This window comes from Xiphias gladius, chromosome 11, assembly GCF_016859285.1.
Source record: "Xiphias gladius isolate SHS-SW01 ecotype Sanya breed wild chromosome 11, ASM1685928v1, whole genome shotgun sequence".
Lineage (NCBI taxonomy): Eukaryota > Metazoa > Chordata > Actinopteri > Istiophoriformes > Xiphiidae > Xiphias > Xiphias gladius.
Genome location: NC_053410.1, coordinates 12,595,595 through 12,622,253, shown reverse-complemented (window position 1 = coordinate 12,622,253; position 26,659 = coordinate 12,595,595). Strand labels below are relative to the sequence as shown.

Below are 26,659 nucleotides of genomic sequence, written 5' to 3'. Positions count from 1 at the left end.
TGTTTGGCATTGCATTATGGAACAACAGCACACTTAAAAATCAAGTGGATTTAGTGTACATACTGCCATTTTTGAATATATTGAATTTTATCTCTCTTTTAGTGGGAATGCACTCCATATTCAAAACCAGGGTTGTATTATATTATTATAATTATCTTTACTATTGGCACACAGCTTAAAACTTAGCCTAGCTATCCTATGTCAAAACTTACTCGTCCCTAATTTAAACTCCCCTGTCAGGACCAGCAAAAACATTTTTGGTTTTCCTTTACTGTTTATGAGTAAAGTTAATAAAAATGCACTCTCTCTCTTGCTTACTCTCTCTTTCTCTCTCTCTCTCTCTCACACACACACACACACACACACACACACACACACACACACACACACACACACACACACACACACACACACACAGACATCGATCTGGCATATTTTTGAGTCATGTCTGTCTGTCATCATCTGCTTTGATAATGTCTAACAGTGTCTTCAATAAAGAACCCCACCAGGATGAGTTTGTTTCCCCAGCTCTCTGCAACTCATTGGCTGGGGCCTCTTCTAATCACCTTTCATTACAGTCTTCTGATCCCCAGCTTTCCTTTGTTCACCGCACTTCATCGTCTTTATTTTCCGCTGTAATTGCATGTGAAAGATGCCCCCTTTGATTCTGCCTGCATGCCAAAGTGCTATCAGGGAGAGAGTGTCGAAAAGTATCATCTGTGTCTGTCTGCTTGGAAGATGAGGGGAGCCGCATATTCACCTGCTGAGGACAAACCCGTTTCTCTCCAAGATATGACGTATCTATCACCAGCTTAGAGATATCAGTGCTGTCTGTCAACATAATAGCAAAGGGCAGAGGGTAACAGGATTGGAGAAGGGAGGGGTGAAAGGAAAAACATGAAGATAGGTCCTTTGAATTGCACACTTCTAGCAAAGCACTCAGTTGTGTGTCCGTTTTATTTTCAGAGCAACGTGACCATGATGCACCAGCCAAGTGTGGCTTGTTTTTACCCATTTGCTTTTGATTCTTGTCTAAAATCAAAATAGAAAAACAAATGTTGAATTTTCTTACATTTCTTTCCTTTCTTTCTTTTTTTTTAATGCAATCATTTGCTGCTATTCAGCGGAGGTCGTGTACCCACCATGTTAGGCTTGTTCACTGTCACTGTTTAACCTTTTCAATATGATGTCTCTAAGACCTTTGGTGACCACTGTACGGTTATGGGAAGGCTTATTGTTGGCAGGTTTTATACCCTGATTCCTCTACAAGAACTTGTTAAATGCATGACCCCCTCAAAGCAAGAAAATATATAGCACACGTGGCACAATTAGATAATTTTATTGCTGACCCTTTGAAGAGGTAACACTCTAACAAGCTTCTTATTTTGGTAACAAATTCATGGAAGGGCTCTTGAGTGGCCTGATATCTGTTCATTGTTAAGCTAGTGTTCCAGGATTGTGATACCAGAGCAAGAGAGACACAGAGAGACCTCACTCTGACAGAATCTAATCAAGAGTTGTCCTACCATATTACAACTGACTTAAGCTCTATCTTTCCTCCCAGTTAAGTCTTACTCACTCAGAATCAAAATAACCAGGGAGACAGACACAAGGAGAGAAAGCGAGACAGAGAGGAAAGATTAGGAGATGGTGAGGAAAAAACCACACATCCCTGTCTGACTGAAATGGAAGACTACTTCCGGCTCCAATTTCGGCATATGCCAGGGCAAGCTGCAGAAAGATAAATGAGCTCTCCAGCACCAAGAGGAAACTGATTCTTTATCTGGCATGGCACTATTTACTGACATTAAGAATGATAATATCAATCAGCAAGCTGTCAGCAACCCAAGTGGGCTATGAGGAGAACAAAGGTGCCACTGTCGCTTTTTTGATAAGTTTACAAGGAGATGTTGATGTACCTGCCATTCAGGTGCAAATAATGTCATCACCACACACCCGGATTAGGGCCTGCAGCTCCACTTCAGTGATGAGTAAAACTGCCCAGGGCCCTTTCCCAAAGCTAGTGTTCATAGCCAGGAAAAATAAACCTGACGGGTTAATGACCTAGCAATCAACACAACAAGAAGAGCAGCAGAGCACCAACATGTCTGCACTCCTCATCTCCCTGTGAAATATAGCTGTGGGTAACAGATTTTTTTCTACCTTTATTGGTGATGAGCAGGAGAAAACACATGGCAACAGCATCAGGGAAGCGTCTGTGTAATTACTTTTGGCCATCTTTCAAACCTTTCTCTCTCAGGAGAGAGATGTGTGACAACATATGACAAGAAAGCCAACAGGCTTTCCATACAGAATAATGGAATCCATCATCACTGAGGCAGACACACCTGTCTGGCTTTGAGAACAATGCCACACTGCCTATTTATTAGGTGCCAGAAAAGTTTATGTTTGTGCGGTGACAGTGACAGCAACTTGATCCTTTTCATTTTTGGAAGGGGGATCTCAAGCTTTGGGAAAAGGAGGGAGGAGGGGAAAGTCTGACTCACATATTTTCTTCTCTCGGTGGTGCACCGTGAGTTCTCTTTCTTCCTGATAGCTGTCTGCTAAGGAGTCAGAAGACAAATAACAAAGACTGTCATTTTCCAGAAGGCTTTCACTAATTCTTTTTTCCCCATCACCACAAAAAGATACATATTATATCCTTTTGACACTTCAAGTCCAGCGCCATCTTATTCTTCCCTGGATCTGCAAGATATGGAATTGTGTAGCAAAGCAGGGAGTGATTGAATTATTCATGCTAGTTTGATACCTGTATCCAGCATGAACATAACTGATTAATAATAAGAAAACAGATTTCATGACTGGCAGCATCTGCCAGAACCATTCCATACAAGATTAGAAAGCACTGCCAATGAAATGTTGAGGTAACTCAACATTTTTTAAAAATTGAATTCTGCTACAAAATGATGCCTGCAATTTTCCTCAAAATCTAATCCAAATAATAATTTTGATTATATTAAAAAAGTGTATATATTTACTGCGAACATCTGATGGCTGTTTTGAGACAAATGCTTGATAGATGAAATGCTTGATAGATAATAGATGAAAAATTGTAGGTTTGTGCATATTGAAGAAAGACTTTGACATTTTCAGTGTTTCTTCATCAGGGAATTTTTATACAATGGGTAAAGATTAGTTGAAATATAAACATTTAAAAAAGGACAAAGGTGGGGACTGTTCACCAACTTTAATTCAAAGTGTCAGAACATACTTTTAAGATCAAGAAAACTAGATTGAGCCATACAGTGTTCTGTTGGTCCATGGCTGCGCAGTGGGCTATCACTTCAGTCTGACTGTCAGCCAGCCGTGTAGACGGAAAAGCGCTTGCTGTCATCTTAACAGTTAATAATTAGGCTTCCTCCTGCCACAAAACAGAGTGCCACAGTGACAAAAGCCAATGGCAACTGAGGTGGCGGCTTGGCTGCCACATTATAAATAGTCTGACCGGATGATTAATGAGAGGGGCCAGCGAGCTAAAGCAGCAATCTCACACACAGACAAAGGCTGCCTGCACAGCTGCCTGCACACAAAAAAAAATTAAACAAAACACAACAAGACAAGCCCTGTCCTCGGAAAGAAACAAGAATTGAGGCAGAGTGGCAGGGAAAGTGGAAACATGCCAAGTAAATAAATTATTGAATTTCGACTGACAGCTTATGAAGACTTTATTTAACCTCTAAGCGCTTTTAGGGGGATCCTCATTAACATTTTGACACACTCAGTTGAATGGTGGGGTCAGTCGGGTCCCAAATGCAGAGGAGGTTCAGGAGAGACATGCAAATTCTGTCAGCACGACAGAGAGCCTTCGATAATTCAATAATTTGCGAAGCGGGAGTTTTCGCCTATGCAAGCCATGCCAAAATCTCATTTGTTTAGAGGAGATATTTAGTAACCAAACAAAGGCTGGCCAAGGAAAGTTTCAGGAGCACCACAGGGGCTTCTCTACGCAGTCCTCAGATCCACATAGAAATAGTGGGAAGGGGCTACGTGTTTTCTACAGCATCCTATAAAAGCCCAAACACTGCACATATTATTTTTTTGGTAAAGTAGACACTTAATAATTAAATGTTAAATAATAGTAAAAGTTTAGTGCTGTTTGTTTAAATTAGGAAATTTTGTCTGCTTATTTCCCTTCTACATTTCACCTCTAAGTTTGGACAGTGAGTCATATTTTCCTCACTGTTTTCATCACCTACCTTTATGTCAACCCACAGTAATATGGGCTGAGCACTTCTACTGTTAATGTCACCCTTTACCATTTTCAAATTATACTTATCAACGCAGACATGTCAAACCAATCAAAGGATGACAGCAAATGGCTAACGACAGTGACAATAGTGACAAATATCAGTTTTTCTCTTGAAGGACAGTTCCACAAACAAACATGGATGTTGTATTTCTGCTACCAGTCAACAATTATCTTGAATATTTGGATGTACGGTTGCTCCAAGCAGGTTTTTCCATTTGAAGGGCCTTATTTTTCCCCTCCACTTTGCTGTGCTCAGCTGGCAGGGCTCTCAGTCGTCACAACATCTTCTTTTAATGCCCGTGACAGGGGGTTATTTGCTCCCATATATGTTTTCTCTCCAATTACACCATTGCAGGCTGGAGGCTGCCAAGTCACGCTGCTGAGATGCTGATGGTCACCTCTTTGACTAGTCCTTCCTGCCTCCTGCACTATATTTTTCATCTTTTTAGATTCTATTAGAGGAGGACTCTCACATTTGTCTGTCCTTGGTCCAAAGTGTTGTTTAACACCTGACACGCATCCGCACCACAATGCCAACTACTATTTGTTGAGAAAGGTAATATTGGACATCTATTCTCAATTTTCCTTCAAGCTGTATATCTGGTAAGAATACCGTATGAACATTTTAAAATAACAGTTCAGAAATATTCTAAAGAAAAAAAGATTCACTGCATTCAGTATGTGTGTAATATTTCATGAACAAATAATTGTCCAAACACACAAAGCAGCTGCAGTAGCCTGAGCAGTCATGGGGATTTGAATTACCACACACACTTTCTTAATTATCTCAAAACATTTCAACTTGAATATTTAATGCAAAGAACAATCCTAGTCTCCACCAAAACACATTAATTAGAATAATTTGCTTGATACTTTGTTGCTGTTTACTGCAATCAGGTTGATCAAAGAGTAAGTAAAATGATGCCAAGGGACTGATATCTCAAATATACAAGACGCAAACCCTCTGAATCAATAGAGCAAAACAGACAGCATTTGTGAGTATAGCTTTAAGCTAAGTGGGATGCCAAATGCAAAAGCTGCCATTGATACCACAATGAAAAATGCATGATTTCAGAGAGAGCACTCTTTTATCTACAAGGCAAGATCAATAGAGGGAAGGGGTTATGGAATCAAAGTTGTTTTTCTGGTGCAATAGTTAACTGACACTCTTAAAAACATCTGAACACAATTTGAGAGAACAAAACGTGCTAAAAGACAATTGGAGGAGAGTAAGGTGAAGTTCTGTGGGTTGATAAACTTTCTTTTCACATTCAGGAAGACAATATCAAACACTGAGTGTACAGGGCAACAGAAGTCAGATTTATTTACCACTGACAAGCTCTATGCAGGATCAGTGGTACATTTCTTTGTTTCTTGGCTTGAACAACAGTAAAATAAAAATCACAGTGGTTACAACAACAAATTCTAAATCACCAAGCGATGCATTTGTTTTTATCAGAGACAATGTGCTCCCCTTCTGTTCTTCTGAAACGCTGACCCTCTAATCATCCACATAGTTAGAGACTATTGTAGTACTCACAAAGAAATGCACCACAATCCAAAAAAAACCACGACAATTGCAAGTCCTTGCTTGTGCCCTAATTACAGTATATATGTTTTTTTTTTTTTTTTTTAAGGCAAGGCACTACAGGAAAAACCATTGTGTTTTCTTGCAATGGTCAATTTTGAGATTTTGAGCTATTTTGCTTCCATAACATTTCAGCCTAGTGGAAAGAAAATATCCCAAATTCACCAAGAGTTAGCATTCTAATGCCACATGCAGCACCTGATGTCTGCACCTTCATTACAGGTATCATTGCACAATGTTATCGGATCCAAACAGGGTCATATTCATTGTATCAGATACCAATTGTGAAAGTGAAAGCGACCTTCGTGAAATTTTGAAATTTTATAATACATATCTATAAAAGCCATTTTCTCAAAATGAGTTTTTTCTCATACCCTGAGCCAGAAATGTTCACGTCAATAGCCCTAACATGTACCAAACTTTCCAGCTTTATCCTTATCTGCTATGTATTCTGGTTGAGGTTGTTACAGAGGGGGTTTGTTCGTATATCATTCATAGCAAAAACTGATTTTTTAGGGCTGTTGACAGTATTTTCAGATTTATGGATTGATAAAAAGAGATATCCTGCATCCCCTCTATAAAAACCTTTGACTCTAATATGTCAACAAAATGAAACAAGAATTTTTAAACCTGGCTTTATTCAACGTTCAGATTTCTGTTCTGAAAATGTAGGCAAATTATTTATTTAATTATATAATGACTCATACATATCAGAAAACTTGTAATACCAAAAGTAACTGTCTTAATGTAAATAATCAACTGGGTAAGTTTGGTGGTGATATCTATCAGTTAAAATGTTTACACTATTCACCTGTAGTGTCTTTCCTTAAAAGTATAAAACACAAATCGTTTCTCAGTGTGTTAGTTCCAAATAAATCTAGCCTGTACTCTACTCAAAATAAATCCTCTGGCCCCCCCTCACACAACATCTGAACATTGATTTCGACATGATGCTGACATTGCTAATTATTCTGTAACTCAAGCCTTGCCTCTGTTCTGACCTTCGCCCTATGAGTGGACAGAGGAAGAGCCGGTAGCTTTCAGCAGAGGCTTGGGCCTGTCTGGCCCGAGAATGTGACAGGAGATAGACAGAGAGGAGGAAGACAGAGAAAAAAAGAAAAGATCGGAGAAGAGAAATAGAAACACAAGGTAGTGAGACAGAGGAGAGAAAAGGAGACACAAAGAGAGAGGGAAACATGAGAGAGAGAGGGGTAATGAAAGTGAGTGAGAAATACTGACAGACAGAGGATTCGTCACAGGCAAAGAGTGAATGCTCTGGCCACAGAGGGACCTGGTGAGAAAGCTAACAGATAGCAATCTGAGTTCTCACTCTGCACCACAGCTAACAGCTAGCAGCTACCCTGTCACTGCTGCCTAAACAAGCCCAGTGTTTTCATCTCCATATACACAACGCGGCACTCTGTCTTTTCTTCTGATGGAGATAAGATGTATAAATTATGAGCAGCTGACAAAGTCTACTCCAGCGCCCCCGGCGTCTCATCAATCACTAGCCTGTGTGTCAGCAGGCAACTGACGTGCCCCCCGGAGGCACAGTCCCCTCTTTAGGTGTGTGAGTGTTTTTTGTGTGCAAAAATGTGTGTTTGCTACTGTGCAATTGCTCTTTTGTACATGTCTGAGTACTGTGTCTATGTGTGTGCCCGTGTGTAAATGCTATGTGAGAAGGTTGTGTGAACAGCTGATTCAGTCTTAACTCCATGCTGTAAGAGACAAAAAAGAAAAATACTTACAACTTGCACACACCAGTCACACACATAAAATAAAATAAAAATAAAAAACTCCTGAGTTTGTGAGTGTTTGTGAACTCAAGGTTTTACTGTTATGTCTTGGGGTTATCTGATGTGCTGATATACTAAAACAGAAACGTAAATGCTAGAAAAATGGAGAAACACGAAGTACTGAAATAGGCTACAAAAAAAGAGTGAAACCATGAGTCAACTTTCTGGGTGGAGTCTTGGATGCCTAAGAAGGCCAGTGGTAGACCACCCAGTGTGATTATTGGTATTAACAATTTTCCATGAACCTCAGTTTCCCCTGTCTACAAACCAAACATGGTCTTGGCCTTTGGTTGTGAGTGTAGCCATGACAGATATATGTGCAAAAATACACTTACACTGCATTTTCAGGGCACTGAATTCCTATTTAATTCAGATATTATAAACGGGAACAACTGAGTGTTTAACACATCATTGCTAAAGTAAGCAACATAATTACACCGTGTGTCAGCAAAACAGCATAATTACAAGCTACACATTGTCAGTGTCTGATTTCACACTGTTCCTAATTTCAGGCCAATCATAGCCTTTTTACCATTTATTTTTACAAGAATTAATGCCTAATTTAATTGCAATAATTACAAGTGTTAAATTACAAATTACAATTACATAGTGTTAAATAAAATAGACAAGTATTTGATGATTTGGGATTTTGTACAATGGATTAGCTTTTACTGTGGTTTGTAAATTTTTGCCTCCAACACCCATATGATAATTCAAAAAGAGCTCTTTTTAGTTAATACTGACTTTCCATTCAAGGATAGTTTATGTGTGGAAAAATATACTAAGAAATAGGTGCATTCAATGAAACATTCATTGCTCTCGGACTGAACGGGCACATAACTTCGAACCACATCGCTGCAAAAATTACACAGTGTTTGTGTACAGGGCCCAAAGCAGGTAGCGTTTGCTTGCACACACCGTATCGATCTGCTGTCTTGAATTGTTCAAGAAGGACAGAGCGAAGCAGAAATTTTTGACTCCCCATGGGGAGAGGAGAAACAGCTCCTCTCAGCACCAAAGAGAAGGAGGGCTGTCATGTTCTGCGTGATGAGCTGAAGACTGGGTGCGGCCTGGAGCAGCAGGGTACTTCTTCCCCCCATAAACAAATCTCCAAAAACAAACAGTTCCACCCCACAGAGAAGGAGATGGGACAGTGAGACAAGAGGGAAGGGCAGACAGGTGTCAGGAAAGAATGACATCTGTGACAGAGGGCACTAAGAGAGAAGCTGGAGGAGATGAGAGGAAGAGATGAAGACAAGGGTGTTTTCATGAAAGGCGCATCAGACTTGCTGTCTACTTTGTTCTGGCCTGCTGATTTGACTTGGATTTTAGGCTAGGACTTCATATTTTGATCACCCTGATATCTCATGAATTATGTACCATACACCATCAGCATTAGTTAGAGCCATTGTGGTATCAATGATACTATTGTTTCGAGGGGGGTCAAGTCCTGAGACACATTATCTTTGGAAACCCTTCTAGAGAGAAAGAAAGAAGATGTCTGGAATTCAGCTGACAAAAGCACTCAGTCGTCCTGAAATCTGATGACTCTGACAGGATATGAGCCCATCTGATCCACTGTCGTCTCAATATTCTGTTACAGGAGGGAAAGATAGGATGGACAGGCTGCTCCTCACCGCGCTGTTAGCACAGGTGTGATGAAAGTCGGAGCCGCCGCAGCTTGACCCAACTCTCGGATTACCCCAAACACGTCTGGTGACGGACGCTGCCAGTTGGCAGGCAAAACGCTGGGAAGTGATGCCCGTTGTGCCCTATCCATCTGCCTGCTGCATGGAAACAGCATATCAGGTGCTCCCGGGGGATACCTATTATCATATCATATTAAATGTCTGGGTTATGGGTTACAGTCATAGGTCTTAACAAGATAAAAGATAGGTTTTACAGAATGGGACAAAATCATTTGGTGCTACAAGGTCAGTGCTGTCAGTTTGACCGTGAACATCTCGCGGTTTATCACCATGAAGTAAAAGAAAGCAGGAAAGACAAAACAACAGTAATAAAGAGAAACAGAGATCCATTGTCTGTCAGAGTAGCTTTGTTTGCCACCCACTACTACAGTACAGTACTTCCTGTATTCACTTAATCAGACTTGATAAAATGACAATGCTTTGTTCCACACTGCCTGGAGAAGTTATCCTTGAAATAAAATATGTGTTACTAATCATGACTTACAGTACATTTCACCGGATATCTTATTACAGACCTTTACAGCTCACTGGCTCTGATTCAATTTCTTAAGTATGGTACAGTGCATAGAAGTCAGACCTATTCTGGGAAGAGGCGTTATGAATCTGTCAGCTTGTGGCTGAACACCAACTGCAAATAGAAACTGAATGAAACTCTCAGAGGTCATAATGCCTTTGATAACCAATGAAAGATGCAAATGATTTGACACTGACAAATTAAAAAACAAAATGCCAGGCTGATAAAAAAAATTATGAGCTTAATACTCTTTGGTTTAGCATGTGAAGGATTCAGATATTGTACTTTAATCACATTTCAGAGGAGGGAAGCGTGCACCTTCACTACGCTATCATCAGAACAACAAATAAATAAATTCATAAATTCTTTCCATGTTGGTGACACTGAAACATTGTGGCATTCAGGATCTTTGCCCACTTCACTGCCCAGTTGTACCCTGTAGTCCAGTGCCAATCCTTCACAGCCCTCTCCAGCATGAATGTCAGAAGAATGCCGTTTGAGTGTCACTTGACCCCTCCGCCCCTGCAATGACCTCTAGTGCACCCTGGGCAGCCCTCACTCTTTCACATATTTCCACTGCTAAACAACAATGTCACATTCTCCTCCTCCTTCTCAACTTATTTTCCTCTCTACCACTGTCCAATTCTCCCATCGCCCTGCCTCTCTCATCATTTTTTCTCCCTCTATTCAAAAGTTGAGGGGGGGGGCGGAAGAAAAGAAAATGCATCTCCACCAGTAGAAAACACAGGGATGAGTAGCTATTCAGAGTGCAATTGTTGGAAAAAGGCAGCAGCTGTGTTTGTGAAATGCAGAGTGGGAGAGAGTGTGTGGATTTTGGAACGATGCATGTGAGAGGTACATGGTGTGAGGGTACACTTCAAACTTATAAATGAACAGAACAACTAAACATTGTCTGAAATCTTTCAAAAAGCAATGTGAGAGGCAGCACACCACAAAGAGTGAGACTGAATTCACATGATTGAGACTATTATGCAACCTTTTCACTAATTGAACATTTTGGTCCAGATGCAAAAAAGCCATGTCTTTATTCGCCTTTTCACAAGTTCAGGGCTCTATAAGACAAATACCTACTCACTATCAAACTTCCCGGAACAATTTGTCTCATAACATTAAGTGCCTTCCTTCGGCTAAATGCGTGTGGTGCTGACATTATTGAAACTGTATGTTCCCTCTCTGTCACTCAGATGTGAGGCTTCTGACAGGCTAAGCCCTTAATGCACCAGATTTGACTGGTTAATCCAGTGAAAAACCATCCTTTTTGTCTCTCAGGTGGAAAGGTCGCACAGCGTGGCCTGGCTTCCTTCAACCTACAGTATTCCTCCCGTCACAGCCTCCAACCTAAACATGCTCTAGCCCTCATCATTGGCCGCCTCGGCCGCCTACTCATCCGCATGCATAAGCTACAAAGCTGGAGGTGTCAAGACTACCTGTCTCAACAGCACCCCCCTTGTCTGACCTGCGGATAGCCCTCAGGGACATTAATTATAGAGTAGTCTGACTTGTTGAGAGGAGAGAGACAGACAGACAGGGAGAGAAAAACTGAGCGAGTGAGGGGGAGAGACACCGAGAGTGAAGGAGAGAGAGAGAGCAGAAAAAGATAAATGCAGAGATGTTGTTACAGAAGCTGTCACCTCGTAATCATGTCATCCTGCTGTACAGAGGTGATGCTTAGGCTTTACTCGATCAGGTTTCCCATTCATCACCAGAGCTGGTTGGTGGTGGAGGTGGAGGTGTTGGAAGATGAGGAGAAGTGGTGTAGAATGGTAACTATCGGTTTCCCACAGAGTTCAAATTTTAAACTTGTTATGTCCAAACCTGACTGTTTCTCTTGCTAAACTAACACAAAAGACATAATTAAGATTTTAGGAAAAAGATTATAACACTTCTGCATAAGTTTCTGTTCTGTCCTAGCTGTGGAGCTCAGGCTATCCCTGCCATTTAAAACTTTTAAATATCCATTATCTCTTAAATTCAGGTGTGAGTACTGAATCATAACGTGTACATGCAATGGATCTGTCTGTTTACACAGCCCAAAGATAAAATATTTCATTGCCAGTGTTTCTGTTTAAGGACCTCTTAAAAAGGAACATGCAACATAAAACCACTGCATCCATTTCTGAGTGTTCAATACTGTGCTTGTGTGCAAAAACAGAACTATGATAATATGACATTTCTATATTTGTTTTAAAGATATTGTTTGGAAAGCAATGTCTACTCTGTGAGCATGGATAGACACTGAACTGCCACCATGTGATCAGAGCAATCTGTCCAAACAAATGGAGGCTTCTCTCGGCATCACTGTGCTAGATTAGACGACTCTCGGTCATTTGATTCCCTACTGTCTCGACAGCTCCTGTTTCTAATGGACCAAATGGGATTTCACAAAACGCAAAATAGGGAGAGGTCAACGTGTTTGAAGGTTACCCCTGTCGGGGAATCAAAATAAATAACATTCAGGTGTGCTATTCTCTGTCAGGCGAGTGTCTTAATGATGCCAAGTTAACACATACTAAATAACAGTGTCTCCCTACGCACTGACAGCCTCAGAAATAATTGACCAGCATGCTCCAAACTGAGACGCAGTAGGCAGGGAATTCAATCCTGCAGCTGACAGAACCTATTGAGCATGTCACTAGATTTTGCATTATACACAAAGCAATGTCAGGTCAGGGATGCGGCCTCATGCTAGTTATTTGCGATTGCATCTCTGAGGGTAAATTACCTGGCTCTCCATAATATGGTCTAGTTAACTAATTTCTTGACAGCACACTGTCTCATAAGGAAACTCTCAGATTTACTGCCTGTCAAAAACATGACGAACTGTTTTTTTTCCCCTCTTTTCTTTTTTTTTCTTCTTTTCTCCAAATGCTTGGCAGGCTCTCAACTAAGAGCTCATATTCAATATCCTCTCTCGGTGTGCCGAGGACATCTCTAATTCCAGACAAAGACGTACTGCTGAAAATGAACAAAAAAGAAACATAACCTTATTATGTTTGAGTGCTACCAGCAGTGTGTCATTTCATCCACAAGTTCCCATGCAAAGAATTACTGCCAGGGGGCTTGTAAAGCAATGTAACATAGTTCTAAAGCTCTTAGTAAGTAAACAGTGAAATCCATTATCCTACCGACCTCTGCAAATTGACAAGTACACACACACACACACACACACAAGTACAGTAAATGGTGTCCTGTCATTTGGTTGTTATACATATGTAAATCATTCGCTTCCTGTCAGAAACGAGGCTTTGACAACAAAACCTCACCTCACCAACGGAGAAACTGAATCCCACCTCAGACAAAGCATAGTTTTACCTGTGAGAGCACGGCCTACCACTGATAGCAACAAAGATGACAATAGCTCAGTGATGATGTGAAGACTGCCTTTAAGCTATACCGTGCAGGACAAACAATACAGACTTGTAGAATAACCCCCCCCCCCGCTAACAACACTAAGCTCGACAGTGTCTGTTTTAAAGTTCACAATGCAGCGTCGACGTCTGCCTACCCTTTGTTTTCTCCCTGTTTCTTTTTGTATGTGTTCTCATTCAGCCGGACGGTGTGGCCTATCATCGTCTCGACAATGACAGTAGGTGGAAACGCTAGCTTTCATTACACAAAGTATAAATAGTGTAATCTATCAGCCCTGCCAATCAGGATGATTGATTATGGGCTGTCAGGGAGGAGAGTGACACATTAGAAAAGTTTGGTTAACAATGCCTGTAGCTGGTGCGGGGCTGCTGCCACCCAGCCCAGTGATTAATGTGTTGTCAGCCTGTAATCCCACACCCACGCTTAATGAGGCAAGAATTTATCATCTCGGCAGAGTGGCAGATGTCAGGGGGAAAGGAATCCAAGTGGCTGGAAACAATATACTTTTTTCTAGCCTGCGCTTGACATGTCTGACAAGCTCTAAAAAACCACAAATTAGGCCTATGTAAGCACAAACTTCAGTGGAGGGACTTTCAGCTCTGGCTCTGTCCTCTGTTGCATGCTCGGAAAGTCGCTGCTGCTGAAAGAAGTCTCCATCTCCATTAAAACTGTACTGAAGAACAGACACAACCGGCATAATGGATTAAAGCTCAAATGATCCAGCACACTGTGGGAGAGAAAAGTCCAATGCCAAAATGTTTGTGCATATTTAAGGAGAAAAGCAGTTACAGTTCCACAAATTAATTAAAACTTTTGGTCCATATGGTGAATCATAACCAAATGTGTCACTTTTGTATCCACCTCATCTGGCACAGATTTGAAGCTCTAACATTCATTAACTTTTTTTAATAGCATATCAAAATCTGCATGTCATAAACAACAACTTTACTTGAATTATCTGATAAAAATCTGAATGTGAATTAAAGCAAAGCTGCCTAGAGTTGATGCACATGACAATCAACTTCAAAGTAAACTATAAATGCGAGTGCTATAACAGTGATTAATGTGTACTCTCAACATCAACTAAAAGAGACAGGCCAAGAAATAACTGATCTCTTTGAGAGATTTAAAGTTTGCCACAATTCTGGGTAAACACCCGGTGGGGTAGGAGGTAGAAGAAAGAGAGATGGATTTTTTTTTTCAGAGCACAGAAAATACAAAGCCAGCTGTCTCTCATTAGGGTAGCAGTATCTTCCTGTCACCAAAGAGACCAACAGGGAGGATTAGCTCTGATTGGACAGATAGGCCAACGCACTGGGACACTGCACTATGTAATAGCTAAAAGCATCATTTGATAAGAAGTGCAATTGAAGGGATGCCTTAGTGGTTATAATATTGTTGCTACAGTGCAGGGACTGTGGAGTTTTGCAACCCCTTGGCATACAATGAAAGAAGGCTCAGTTTTATATAAGAACATAATGACTTTGAGATTTAGGGCTGTGTGTGCAGGATTTACTTTACATATGTCTAAAAAATTCTAAGTGTGTTATGAAGTGTGTTATTTCCCTGTAGTTTTCTGTGTCTAAATGGAACGTTGAACACTGAAATTACTGTAAAAACTTGGCCCTTCTCAAAGGCATATAAAGGATCTATTCGGAACAGTATGTGTAACAAGCAAAAGCTTTGTAGCTTGCCAATCCCGGTATTATTACACTAATAAAAACGTACTTAGTTAGGTGAATGATCGCATGATTTGTCAAGGTTTATGAAAACTTTATGTCAAAATGGGAGAGGGAGACATCTCATTATTGCTGGCCAGCCTTGGCCTGTTTTCTGACAGGCCTCAAACTCTACCGCTAAACACGAGAGACATCGAAACAACAAATGCTTCACCACAGAGGCTCTCCTTCTCTGTACTGGATGCCAGCAGAAGGAGAAGAAAATCAGTTAATGCAACAGGGCCACTTCAGCGCCTCATAAAAGCCCTTACAAAAACACATGTTTGTCTTTATGCTCTGTGTTAAGCCAAAAATGAATAATACATCTATCATTTTTGCTTGCGAGAATGACGCGACACTCAGGTCACGCACCCTGTGTCTCCAGCCTTTGAAAGAGGCAATAAATCAAACTTGGCACTATTACTTACAATTAATTGTGCTTAAAAGTTTTATAGTCTGTTTATGATATGTAGGGCCTGGATGATTTATGTGGACAGTGTGAGTCACTCCCTCTAATTGCTGTTGTTTTCCCAGCTTATAACCCCTGTGTGACCTCTCAGTTTAAGATGCCAGAGCGCTCAGAGCGCGGCCTGTTGCGCTGGTCTAAACACTGGACAGGCTCATACTTCAGCAGTCATTTGCAGAGAAATACAAACATGGAGGCATACACCACTCACAGATGCTGACGGACAAATACACATACCTGAAGGAATGATCACGTTGCTCCCTGGATGTTGCTCCCTGACACAAACACAAAGTGTATTTCATCTATCATACTGACTAAACACATCTTAACAATTATAAGCAGCTGTTTTCTGTTTTAACATTTAGGACATGATGCCATTAAAAGACAGAGAACAGCAGTGCCTCGACTGTTGTCATTAACAGATAACAAGACATTATGTAAGATGAGGGAAATAACATAATTTGAAAGCAAGCACATCACAGTCTATCAGTGAGTTTATTTGTCTGAACATAAAGCAGACAGGCACTAAGTGTGCTTACATTTTGCCCACAACGCCTACTCAATCCACAGTGCTGTCCTTAGTCGACCCACTGTATACGTACATATTGATTCAGGAATGTGTCATGAAGACAGGTGACAAATCAGGGTTCTGTATGTACAATAGCTGGTGCAAATACAGAATCTAGCAGAGAGCGAAGAGTGGTAATAAACTTGCTTCCACATCAATCTGTTGGGTTATATTTCCTTCCCCTGTTGTGAACCATACTCTTGAGTTTTCTCTGAGGACACATTTGTTCAGTAAAATGATTCAGCTAACCCACTGAAGGCACATTCACAAAGCGCTATATTGCATGCTGTTTGTTATGTTTGAGAGCTTCGGGGAACTCATGACTCTCTAGCACAGAGATGAACGTGGCAACATACTTTACAGGGTACATTTGAGACTTGAAAAGGAAGCACAACCACCAACCTATAGCAAAATGCCTCCTCTTTTTCCAGAGTTGCACTGCAAAAAAAAAAAAAAAAAAAAAGCCACAATCATGCGTCACATAATGCACAATCATGGGTCTAAAACCATGCAGTCTATCTTAAATTTGGACTGCTCCCTTCAGTGCAAACTTAAAATGAACCGCTGTCTGCTGCAGAGTAAAACAGGTTAGTGTCTGGGGAAGAAAAAACAGAACTGAAAAGATCCACTTGAGGACTTTCCTGGCTCTGTCACTGTCAATTCCCTTGAAGAACTGTTACCCTGTGTGCAGAGACTCATGGGACCCAGGAGTTGGCTCAAGCCACCCCGCAATGCAGTCTGCTTTACATTATATGCAGAAGGATATGGGGAAAAAAAACCTGTGTTCATGCTAGAAAATCAAGTCAAATACCTCGTCCAGGCAAAATCTAAGTGACATCCGAGGAGCATTTATACCCGCTGACGTAGCTACCAAGCTGTGCTTAGTGAGGTGGACCATGGAGTTACTTCATTCACTGTGCAACACTCTTAAACATGTGGCAAGGAGTAAATGTTATTCTAATGGTTAAATTTGCTACGGACTTTTTTTTTTTTTTAGCAGTGCTTCGGATCTGAAAACAGAATGTGCTGTCACAGTGTTTTGACAGACATGGCCAGTTTAACCCAAGGGTTCGACAGCATAATATGGGCTCCGTGGCAGAGTGGATGGAGGTGGAGGAACCGAGCCAAGATGTACCACATGTATTTTCCGAAAGCAGCCCAAAACAGTCCAAATGGCTCTACGTGGTTTAACGCCATTTCATTCCATGACCTCTAAGTCCTTAAAGAGAATTATCACATTATAGCATTCCAACAGTCCCAATTTCCCAAAATACAGCTCAAGGCTTTTCCACTCTGATTCTTCTTAGTGTTGTGGTTTTGGGGAAAAACATCAAAAGTACCCTATGTGTTTTTTTTGTTTACTTAAGATATTTATAATTTTTTTCTCTGTCTTGCCTTTTGTCTTTGTAATTTTGCCTCTGTTTCTGTCTAACTACATGTCCTTTCCACTCAGAAATGCAATATAACAAAAACCTAAAACAGAAAATTACCCCCTCACTGCTTGAGGCAAACACCAAACTATACAGACAAGTCAGAGACAGCTCATTGTCACCCACTTAGTGTCATGCCTACTAGCGCATAAAGGCAAACAGTAACAACTAAAGAAGCGACAAAATTGTTTTCAGTATTTGAACACACCTATTTTATTTGAGCACAATCCTTTGTCTTCTTCTTTGTCAGAATATTTGTCTTTGCAGTGAAGGTTTGACTCTATGACATGACGATATACATTTTTCTAAAGGCTGCAACTTTTTCTTAATTTTGCACTCGCAGATCTCACCACAGGCTTTTATGTGTTTGTGTGTGTGTTTTCCCTTTCCCTGCAAACGGCCATTGAGTGTCTGGTTGTGATTTAGGCAACATGGAAAATATTGGGAATGTATGAAAAGTTATGGTGTTCAGATTGTGCTAAAGACCATAACTGCTTTATCAGAACCATGTGGCGTCGCTCAGTGCCATGCCATAATGGCATGATTGAAAAGGAGTTTAAACTGTGGTCACAATCCACTCCGTTATGACTCAAGAGAGGTCTCAAAAGTTCAGAAATGTCTCTTTCATAGTGCACCCATGAACTATTCCAATACATACATCATGCAATGGGAATGATCCGATAGAGGAGCCTTTTCTTCAGATTTATGCTGTCACGAGTGGGAATGTCTCACTGTAACCCTGCTGCAGTTGCTTCTGTTACTATGGTTTCAATTTATCTACTGTAAACAGTAGGAAGGAGATTTGTCATTGAAGATCTTGTGGGAAAAAATAACTGTATGCAGAGCAAAAAAATTTAAAAGACACACCCAAAGTCAAATTATTTCATAAATAAATCTTTTACATCACATATGTGGTCCTGTATTCCCCTCCCCAGATACTTGCGCTAATTGAGACTCAAATGGTAGCACAAGCGACAGCGAGACAGCTAATTACCATCCTTTGTAATGAAACAAATGGCAGACACTGTACCATGAGCCACTGTTATGAGCAACACCCTGCTGTACCAGACATAATAGCAAACACAAATATCCAATTATGCCATCATCTCTCCCTGCTTTCCTGTTCTGTTGCTGGTGTTTCGCTAATTGGTGGCCCACACTATTGGTCAGCTAACAATCACTCTGATGATGTGGACAATTAGGGCCGGAAGTACTCATGGCTCATCAAGTCTGTGATAGTTGACACATCACGTTTCATCTAACTCAAAACAAATGTTATGGAAATGCTGCTGTGCTGTGACATTGCAGGGCCCAGACACGGGATATGTCCGGGCAAAAATTCTCTTCATTGTGTAGACGCACTCAAACGCTGCTAATAAGGAACCATGGATAGGACAGCATGTTCAGGCGAACAAAATACTGTGTGCAATGGGAGGTAGACGCATTTTCATCAAAGCTGTAACCTTTTACTTTGCATAGGGAATAAATAATCATATACAGCAGGTTCAAAGACACAAAGACACAAAGACACACACATCATGTCAGCTAGAATCAGTGATTATCTCTCCTTTCATCTAAGGCTTTGGCGACACAGGCAAACATTTCTTTTTCACTGACAAGCTATGTAAATAAAATCTTATAAAGTGACTTTACCCTGCCAAAAAGCATTGTAGAGGTCCTTAGTTTCTTTTTATATAAAGTGGATGAACAGTGTTTTCATTCCACTTTTTTCCATCTACCAAACATGCCAGACTGAGGTTAAATTATTTCAATGTTTTGCTTTCTCGCTTGCCACTTACATGAAGAATCAAGAACAAAGCATAGCATGAACTGACACTAAAAGAGTACACTATCTAAGCTGATTGTCTCAAACAATAAACTTTTTTTTCCTTGCACTTTTAAACCTGACATTGCCTCACATGCTTCCGATTTGTCACCGGATACCTTCGCTCTTGCTACTCTGGATCCATTTTTACCTCCCAGGCTCACTGTCAGAGCCCCAGAGACTTTGAAATGACAAAGCTTTGCTAATCCAAACAGTAAATATTTCATGACCTTACAATTACATGAAATCAAACCTAGGCTTAAGCCATTCATTTATATTGCATTATCAGAGGGGTACTAAAAAATGGGGAAAAAGGGGGTGAGAAAAGGGGTGAAGTGGGTATATCTATAAACCTCTCGGACTCTTAATTAGTCTGTGCGGCCCAAAACAAGAGAGGGGGGAATAAGTGCATGAGCTCAGGATAATTAAGCGATTGTGAGCGGCATGTACGTGAGCTGTCACTCCAATCGCCAGCCATGTCACACTTGGTAACACAACCGCGACTGGACAGCCGCCCGTCGTCTTTGATCTGGGCTCATGCATACGGAATCAGGTCAGGCCGTGGTCACACACATTTACACATATGCACTCGCATACAACAAACACGTACACTTTAAGTGATAGTGAAGAGAGACTCTTTTCAAAGGGCAACGGTAGCAGGACCTCTGTAAAGGGACACTGACAGTCAAGCTTGCATAGGAAGAAAGGAAGGATAGAGGAAAAGAATAGAAAAGAGAGGAAAGGGATGAATGTGACAAATCCACTCAAGACCTCAGAGGGACTACAACTTAAAACAGTGCAAGAAAAAAACAAAACAAACAACAACAAAAAACAAACCGAGCTTAACTTACAGCTTCTGGCTTTGGTTTGACCACTTTCATGAACGCTCCTCTTGCCTGTGCCTCCATTACTTCTTTTTTTGTTACTTTCCTTGTGTCCAGGAACTTCAGCTGGGGCAACTTGTGCAGAACAAAGTACCTGCGGGAAAATAACAATTCAGCTTCAACTCTACCATACTGCTGCCTTAAGAGGTCCCCTTGAAGGCCAGTTTCTTGACAGAGACAAACAGAGAATCTAAGGAAATGTGTAAACTGTGACGTACTAATCAAACAATACTAATATGTAAATGCACGCGTCAACAAAACTTGAAAAGAAGCCGTGTTTAGGGAGATTTAATGGTGATGCAGATTTAATGGTGATATTTTCTTGTATTTAATAACCTTCAAAGCTGATGAGAATAAGTACGAAATATAAATAGCACGAAAGGAGATACAACCCGTCTGCCAGAGCTGTCATTCTGGCAGCATCACAGATATCTCTCTAAGCTTTCAGACACACTCTGTCTTTCATTGGGAGGGAGAGAAACGTCAAAAGATAATGGTTGGAATACATAGATGACAACAGATCCTTTCACGGGCAGGCAGGGATAGAGGAAGTATGTCAGGGCTGAGCTGGAAGCCAAAAAGGACATGCATGCAGCACCTAAGTGGAGGGTGAGAAAGGACAGGGGATATGCGCACAGACAAGACCTGTGCGCAAAGAGCCGTGACAAATTGATGATGGCAATGGCGATGAGGGGAGATGGCAAAGCCTGTGTCAAGTTTTCAACACCTGAGGATTATAAGGAGGGGATGCATGGATCACATTTAGACTGATATGGAACAGTAAATATCTCTGTGGAAAATTATGGAAGAAAAACATCTGATAGGATTTGAAAGAAGCATAAAAGAAGAAAACTGCTTAACAGCAAAAAGAAAACAAATAATTAAAACACCTAATAAATCACTTAGGCCTAAATGACTTCTTATAGGAACATTATTATATGGTGAAATGACCTGCTCCTCGCAACAAATAAGAGCTCATTTTCCGATGAGAGCACCAGCACTCAAATACAAGAGGCACCATTCCAATCCTGTGCCTGCCTCCTTGTAAAAGGACTTTGTTCAGGGGATTTCCATGATGAAATGTGAAGATGCCCTTGGGACACATGCAGAGAGGTTATTCTCCGTAGGTAACCTACCATCACAGGGTCAGAACAGATGACAAGGCTCTGTCAGCCAGTAGGGATATTAATGATTCAACCCAACCATAGAGGGAGGATAAGAGAGCGGGGGGGGGAGGCTAGAAATGACTGGGGAAAAGAAAGACTCATACCCCCCCTCCTTTTTTTTTTTTTTTTTTTTTTAAGCAATACCAAATGTGTTGACATCAATATGATTTTTGCTGCCCTTGGAATTGGTTGTTGTTTTTTAGAAAGATCTATGTAATCGGTGTAATTTTACCGCAACAAAAAGATATTATATAGTAGTTACATAGCTGGGTAGAGTATATAAGTGATTGTCGATTTACAGAGGAATTTTTATGACTGAAAAAAACTGACAGAAATTAATTAAACCCAAGTAATTATTCATTTACTTGTTGGAAAGTTTACATTTTTGTTCAGCTGACCTGCTCCGTACTGAGTAAAAGGTGACTACACTGGTAAAAGAAGGTTACACTAATAGTTAACTGGAATTATTTGATGTTATATCAATTGAACACCATTTCCATTTTGCTTGTAATTAGTACCAAACTACGTAGTCTTTTCCAGGAACCTTCCTAAGAGATTACAGTTACACATCCATTCCTTTCTAAGAAGATATTAGGAAACAATGGGACCGATGAAATAAAGTGTTACAAAACAATCATTAGACTTAGTAAAACAGCTATGGAAGACAACATGAAAAACTTTAAAAATGAATATTTATAGATACTGAGGGTAATTACAATGCGGCTGCATTTATGGCATTTAGAAGAAAGGTTGAGTGAACAAAAAGTACAACTGGTGGCTGAGGCACCTCAGGCACAAGCTCTTTGATCTGACACAAAAGGAGATTGAACGAACTGATAATTTTCCTCAGGATAAGAAGTTAATATGTCACATAAAAAGATCTTAATCTTTATACATCACAAAGGCAGAGAGAAAAGACAGAGGTTGAGTTATAACCATTGACACAGCATTTTTGGGTTTCTCAAACAGACAAATCCCTGAGAAGACAGTGTCCTACAAGCACAATGCCTCATAATCAGTAACCACTGTAAACATATAATATTACAGCCTGGGACTCTTTTGTTTTTGTAGTACCACAAATGGCCACTGAGTGTATGCATGGTCGGCTAAGAACAGGACAACATTTAACCTCCCCGCAGACTACACAATACTGTGTGAATGAATACTATGTTTCTATGTCATTGCACTAATTGGGGCACCGATGCAACGCACAGGGGTATTTCACTTGAGAGACCAAGAGTTCCCGAGGCAATGGGCTGGATATTTATTGCCCAAGGCCAGTGCTGTCATGACCTGCATACAGCCTAACCTTGTCAGACATGAAATCTGCATCATGCTCAAATTGATGTTTTACTATGTGACACATTATGAATATTACATTACAGGACTGTAGACGCTGTCAGTCAAAATAGAACAGCTCTCCTCACCAGTAAGATAAGCATGTGAGGAGAGGGGAAAGGGGGAGAAGGGAAGAAAGGGAGAAAGGCAGGGAAAGTGAGAAGGATGTGTGTTAACGTGTGTGTGTGTGTGTGTGTGTGTGTGTGTGTGTGTGTGTGTGTGTGTGTGTGTGTGTGTGTGTGTGTGTGTGGTTGGGGTAGTTGGGGTGGGGGTTGGGGGGCAGAAAAAGATTATTCAAGAAAGGCAAGGTTGGTAAATGATTAATAGGCAACACAGAGTCAGAAACAAGCACTTAGGGCTAAAACAGACAAAAGAGAGTGTGCTTTTCGCCTTTTATCGCATTTCATGTAAAGGACCCTGACAAATGGTGGTCATATTGCATGGCTTAAGGCCTAGCTTGATGTTTAATGCATCATCTGCTCTGCTAAGGCAGGGTAGTAAACACTCATTTGTGGTGGTGACTAGTCACACATGAAATCCATTTTGCAAACTGTGTAGAGGGGCCAGTTGTCCCTCTACACAGCTGGCCACAAAGCTTTTAGAGTGATGTGGTTGAATCCACAGTCTGCTTGTGAAATACAGGGTTCTTGATGTACCAAAAAAAAAAGAACATCTCCAAATCCATTAATTACAAAAAGCTATCACTACGAATAGTGTCAAAACTGTCTGACTGAAATGTAAACAGGCAGAACATTATCCATCCATCCATCCAGTTTAGAGTAATGTCTGTTCCTTATTTATGTGTACCTTATTATCTATGTAATAACTGACCTGTATCTCTGGTAGTCGTCCTCATCCTTATCCAGGCTGACCAGCTGGTTGGGGCAAGCCTCATTTCCCAGCAGGCTTAGGTACTCCAGTGACGGGGTTACATCGGCCAAGTGTTCCAGCAGGGCCTCGATATCAGTCAGGTGTCAAAGGGCGGATGTCAAGGACCTAGCGCTGTTAATTACATTAGCATTTACTACCCGCACAGCCCCTCCCTGGCCTGTCTGCACTAAAACACGTCACTGTCAAATTTACAGAGGTGCTCAAAGGGGCTAGTCACTGGCTTTGTGAGAGTGGGCAGACAGAGGGGCAATTTAAGGTGCAGGCTTTGGCATATAGCAGTGACACAATTTGGCTGCTGCCCTCTCTCTCTCTTTCTCTCGATCTCTTTCATTTCCTAGGTGGCCGGGTGCAGAACAGTGACAAAATGATGGATGCCCTGTGGTTCAAACAGTCCGTGCTTCCCAGAGCCGTGCTGTGGAAAACTTTTGCAAAACGTGGAAAAAACAAACAGCCCCTAAGCAGACACATTCATCACTAATACATTCACTTGGAAAATTGAGCCCCAAAGTGTCAAAATACAACTGCACTAATGCAGTGCTCGAGCTTTAAAATGGCACTGTGCCACGACAGGATGTACATAATTGGCCTATTAGCATGTGCCGACCACTTCACAACCAAACTCAGCACACAGTCCCAGACGCACACTTCAAGGAGCCCCAGTTTTAATGTTGACTCTGGAAGTGTGTATGTGTGTGTGTGTGTGTGTGTGTGCGTGTGTGAGAATGTGAGAGTAGGCATCGTTACCCAGTAGGATCTGCATAACCAGAGGAAAACAGGACACATTGCTAAACCTGTTCTGAAGCTTAGAGGGGAAGTTCACACATCTTTGACTGATCATAAACAGCCTCGCAGTGTGCCAGTGTCTTCAATTTACGGTGGCTGTGCAGAGCTCTGGTTTTAACATGTTTACGTTGGGCGGGAAGTAGAATACACGGGGCTGTTATAATCAATGAGCCAAAATTTGAGCATGTCGTAGTTATTAAATAACTGATTAATTCTATTTCAGTGATGTAAAATCAGTATAGTTAAGCATAATGCATGTGATGCAAATTTGAAAAACCTTGATCAGATGAATTTTCCCAACCATTTAAAATAACTGATATTATCAAACAGCAAATATATTTACATTAGATTATTTGGGGATGTAATTTTAATCCAACACAATGTATTATCTTTGAAAATAAAAACATCTGTTATGTTGACTCTAAAATCTGATACCACTAGAGGTCCCTGTGGTTCAAAAACTAGTCCTGCGTGGAGCTCTGTGACAGCCAAGTTCTTCTGCTCTCTTTTGCAACACATAGTGCTCCCTGCAAAGCCAAAAGCAGGTTGTATTAACATAGCAATTTAAGCAAAACAGATTTGATGCTGATACTGATGCCTGTAATCTATGTCTGCATAGCAGACTGCAAATCAAAATGAAAGAGGGACTCGGTGATTTGTTTGAAAGGATATTTGGTTCTTATTGAGTGTCAGGGTGTGGAGTTTGGGTAGCCCGGGCAACTCGAGGTCATTTCCGAGCAGATTGTTGTCGACGACCAGCTCTTCCAGTTCAGTGAACATTTTGAGGCCTGCCAGTGACCTGCAATGATAAGGCAACAGGAAAACTGTTATGGCTCTAAATCTGGTCAGACGTTTTGTGCAGAAATAAATATTTCGGCCTCCCTCTTTCATACGCCGGGAGAGTATGGGTCTGGGCCTGTCAGGGAAGTGAATGACAAGAATTAGTGGTGCTGAGCTCCCTTGGCATGGTGAGGCATCCTTCAGCGGCTGGCAGGATGAGGGATGGGGGTCACTTGTGAGTAGCCAGGATTCAAAACAAAAGGCTTCAGAAATGCGGCGGGCAGGATGAATTTGTCAATGTCTTGTGCCTTGAGGCGCCCAGTTTCGCCTGACCCTAACCCTCCATTCCCAAGACAAATCACTCTGTCACAGTTCACCTTCACTCCCCAGACACAAATTTAACTTGTCATCCATCATTTTCACAGAGGAACCGGAATACGCTTGCAATCACAGATGGAATGGAAGGGAAACTTTTTTTTTGCAACTGTGCCAAAATAGGGGTTAGTGTTGGGATTTTAACATCAAAGGGATTTCTTTCTTTTTTTTTAAAAGAAGGAATTCTGCTTTTCCGCTCCGTTTTATGACACATTGCAAACAGAGGTGAAGGGTCACCTCAACTCTATCCCTCTCTGTCTCTCTCACGCACATGCACATTCACACAGGCATGAAAATGATGGAGGGTGGTGTTAGGGGTAATGTTAGGTCCCCGCAAAGTTCAAGTTATAGAAGGTGCATAAAGGCAATGTGTGTGTTGTCTAATCCTTCACACTGTCAGCATGCCATGTTAAAGTGTCCTGGGTGACTTCATTGACATTTACATCTGCCAGAATTTGACGCAGACAGTGTATCTTTCAAGAACTGATTCTCACAGTTCACACAACAGTTTTTTTTTCAAGCACAGTATTTCGAATTATTACATATATATGACTATATTAACTATTTAACTCCAAGCTCAATTTTTTCACAATTCACAAGTATAGTATATGTTTCTAGGTTTCAAAGCAGACAGATTACCTTGACATTAAGTGACGTAAATACAAACTCCAATGAACAGTGTCACATTGCAACATGACAAACTCAAGGCACTATGAGGTCTAAACAGCTGCAGCATGAACTATTGCTCTTCCCTGGATCTGCCTAGTGTCAATGGCTGCCATAATACACACCAGCTTAGAGCTATGTAAATATAATACCTTTATCATGACAATCTGCAAATGGATAGCAACGAGCAGTATACAGTGCGGGGGCAATGTATAACATACAGCACACACAGCGTAAACCCTATATTGGCAAAGCAAGGAAGTAAAAACGTTAAGAAGATGCTGAGTACTTGGAATATGATGTAGTGTACCAAAATACACTTTGAGCTATCAAGATGTTGACTTGTCCAACTAATTGGTCACTGAGTAGCCATGCATTTAATTTTATTTAACACCTTTAGTGAGACAGACCAACTGTTTTCTTGCTTTGTTCATTCTGTTTCTTATGTGCTTTTTGCGACTGATCGGCTTGGACTTCACCCACACATACCTCTTGATCCAGA

The 26,659-nt window shown here is 41.0% G+C and overlaps 1 protein-coding gene across 5 annotated transcripts in view; it reads right to left on the bottom strand.

Moving 5' to 3' along the window:
* lrmda (leucine rich melanocyte differentiation associated) overlaps positions 1 to 26,659 on the bottom strand; it is a 204,719-nt gene that overhangs the window by 44,124 nt on the left and 133,936 nt on the right. For 4 of the 5 annotated variants that reach the window (XM_040139947.1, XM_040139944.1, XM_040139942.1 and 1 more), the window contains exons 3-5: positions 25,009 to 25,135; positions 23,494 to 23,633; positions 20,126 to 20,252 (exon numbers count right to left, since the gene is read on the bottom strand). In XM_040139947.1, the coding sequence (XP_039995881.1) occupies positions 20,126 to 20,252; positions 23,494 to 23,633; positions 25,009 to 25,135 (394 nt within the window). Of the gene's footprint in view, positions 1 to 15,712; positions 15,727 to 16,421; positions 16,458 to 20,125; positions 20,253 to 23,493; positions 23,634 to 25,008; positions 25,136 to 26,659 lie in introns of those variants that run through there. The other variant, XM_040139946.1, reaches the window with a different exon arrangement.